This window comes from Octopus bimaculoides, chromosome 18 (genome assembly GCF_001194135.2).
Source record: "Octopus bimaculoides isolate UCB-OBI-ISO-001 chromosome 18, ASM119413v2, whole genome shotgun sequence".
NCBI lineage: Eukaryota > Metazoa > Mollusca > Cephalopoda > Octopoda > Octopodidae > Octopus > Octopus bimaculoides.
The window spans coordinates 3,581,382-3,583,131 of NC_068998.1; the positions used below are offsets into that span (position 1 = coordinate 3,581,382).

Here is a 1,750-nt window from a genome sequence, read left to right on the forward strand (position 1 = left end):
CCTGAAAGGATGAAAGGCAAAGTCAACCTCGGCAAAATTTGAACTCAGAACGTAAAGACAGACGAAATACTGCTAAGCATTTTGCCCGGCGTGCTAACGTTTCTTATTTCTTTATTACCCATAATGGGGCTAAACATAGGGGGGACAAACAAGGACAGACAAAGGGATTAAGTTGATTACATCGACCCCAGTGCGTAACTGGTACTTAATTTATCGATCCCGAAAGGATGAAAGGCAAAGTCGACCTCGGCGGAATTTGAACTCAGAACGTAAAGACAGACGAAGTACCGATAAGCATTTCGTCCGGCGTGCTAACGTTTCTGCCAGCTCGTCGCCTTACTCAGAGGTAATATTGTGCTTGCACAGCTAGACTGGTGATATAACTAGTTTTGATGGGCGTTTGGGCTTGTCAACCTTGGAAGATAGCCAGATAAGGGGGAGGACAGCTTGACTTCTGCATCTTGCTCACTACTACAAATCTGTTGCATGGTTAGATCATGGGAAGTTAGTAAGCTTCAAGCATAAAACACAGCTAGTATAGATGACAAAAGGTGGACAATATATGATTAAAAAGGGTTTATTAACCCTTGTAAGCTACGCACTTTCTCCCATATTGAAATCAAAGGAAGTTTCGATAAGCTGACAGTCATCATAGAATTCATGGTTTAGCAAGTAAAGTTACTAAAAACACGAATAAAAATCAGAAAATGTAAGGAATGGAAAAGGTAAATAAACATTACAAATGTTTCATAACTAAAACGATTTATTACATAACTTGTACAAACACCTAAAACCTGATTAACTAATCTTCAGATCCTATTTGCTTCAAGTTGTTTATATTTTTTATATAATCTCCTTCATTTAACATCTGTGTTCTGTACAGGCATCAGTTGGAGACACACACACACACACACACACACTACATTTGCGAAAATAAAAAGTCCTATATATCTACTTTAGGCACTTTGTGAAATCAGAAACAAAAATAAAACATACATACATACATTCACACATATACACACACACACACACACACACACACACACACACACACTTTTATTGAAGCTTCAAAATCTTCAACAGTTTATATAGATTTATTACAAACATATTACTTCCCTCCTTGTTTTGCATTTATGTGGTTACTCATGTATGCGTATGTGTTTACTTGTGTGTGTGTGTGTGTGTGTGTGTGTGTGTGTGTGTGTGTGTGTGTGTGTGTGTGTGTGTGTGTGTGTGTGTGTGTGTGAAGGGTGTATATTCTGTGTGTGTCAACAATGACAGATTCGTTGTGAATATTAACCTTACACATTAATTTTATGACAAATCTTAGTGGAAAACTTTTATTATACCTTTGCTTAAAACAACAACCATATGCCAATGATATATATGGTGTATGAGATATAAAATGCATATATTATATCTCTTACATATATATAAAAACTCGATCATTGCTTAGAAAATATTTTTCATTTTTAACCTCTTATATAGTACACACTAGGGATTTTGACCTTTAAATTTTGGGAAAAAAATGCGGATTATACTCGAGGATTTACAGTATATATATATATATATATATACATGTATATATATATAGTTTTAGGGAAAAGAACCAAGGTTCATGAAACTTAATTTAATTTCAATTTTTAATAAATTGAATTTAATTGAGTTTTTACCTGTAAATTTGGATTTTTATCCCTAATAATATTATTATTATATATACATGTATATATATATGTATTTATGAATGTAT

At 33.8% G+C, this 1,750-nt stretch overlaps 1 protein-coding gene across 2 annotated transcripts in view; it reads left to right on the plus strand.

The window, feature by feature from the left end:
* Positions 1-1,750, plus strand: part of LOC106880595 (malonyl-CoA decarboxylase, mitochondrial) — a 29,920-nt gene that overhangs the window by 196 nt on the left and 27,974 nt on the right. Inside the window, exon 1 of one of the 2 annotated variants that reach the window (XM_052974247.1) lies at positions 702-725. The exons of the other annotated variant lie outside the window; for it this stretch is intronic. Within the exon in view, the coding sequence (XP_052830207.1) occupies positions 717-725 (9 nt within the window). The 5' untranslated portion in view covers positions 702-716. Of the gene's footprint in view, positions 1-701; positions 726-1,750 lie in introns of those variants that run through there. 2 annotated transcript variants of the gene reach the window in all.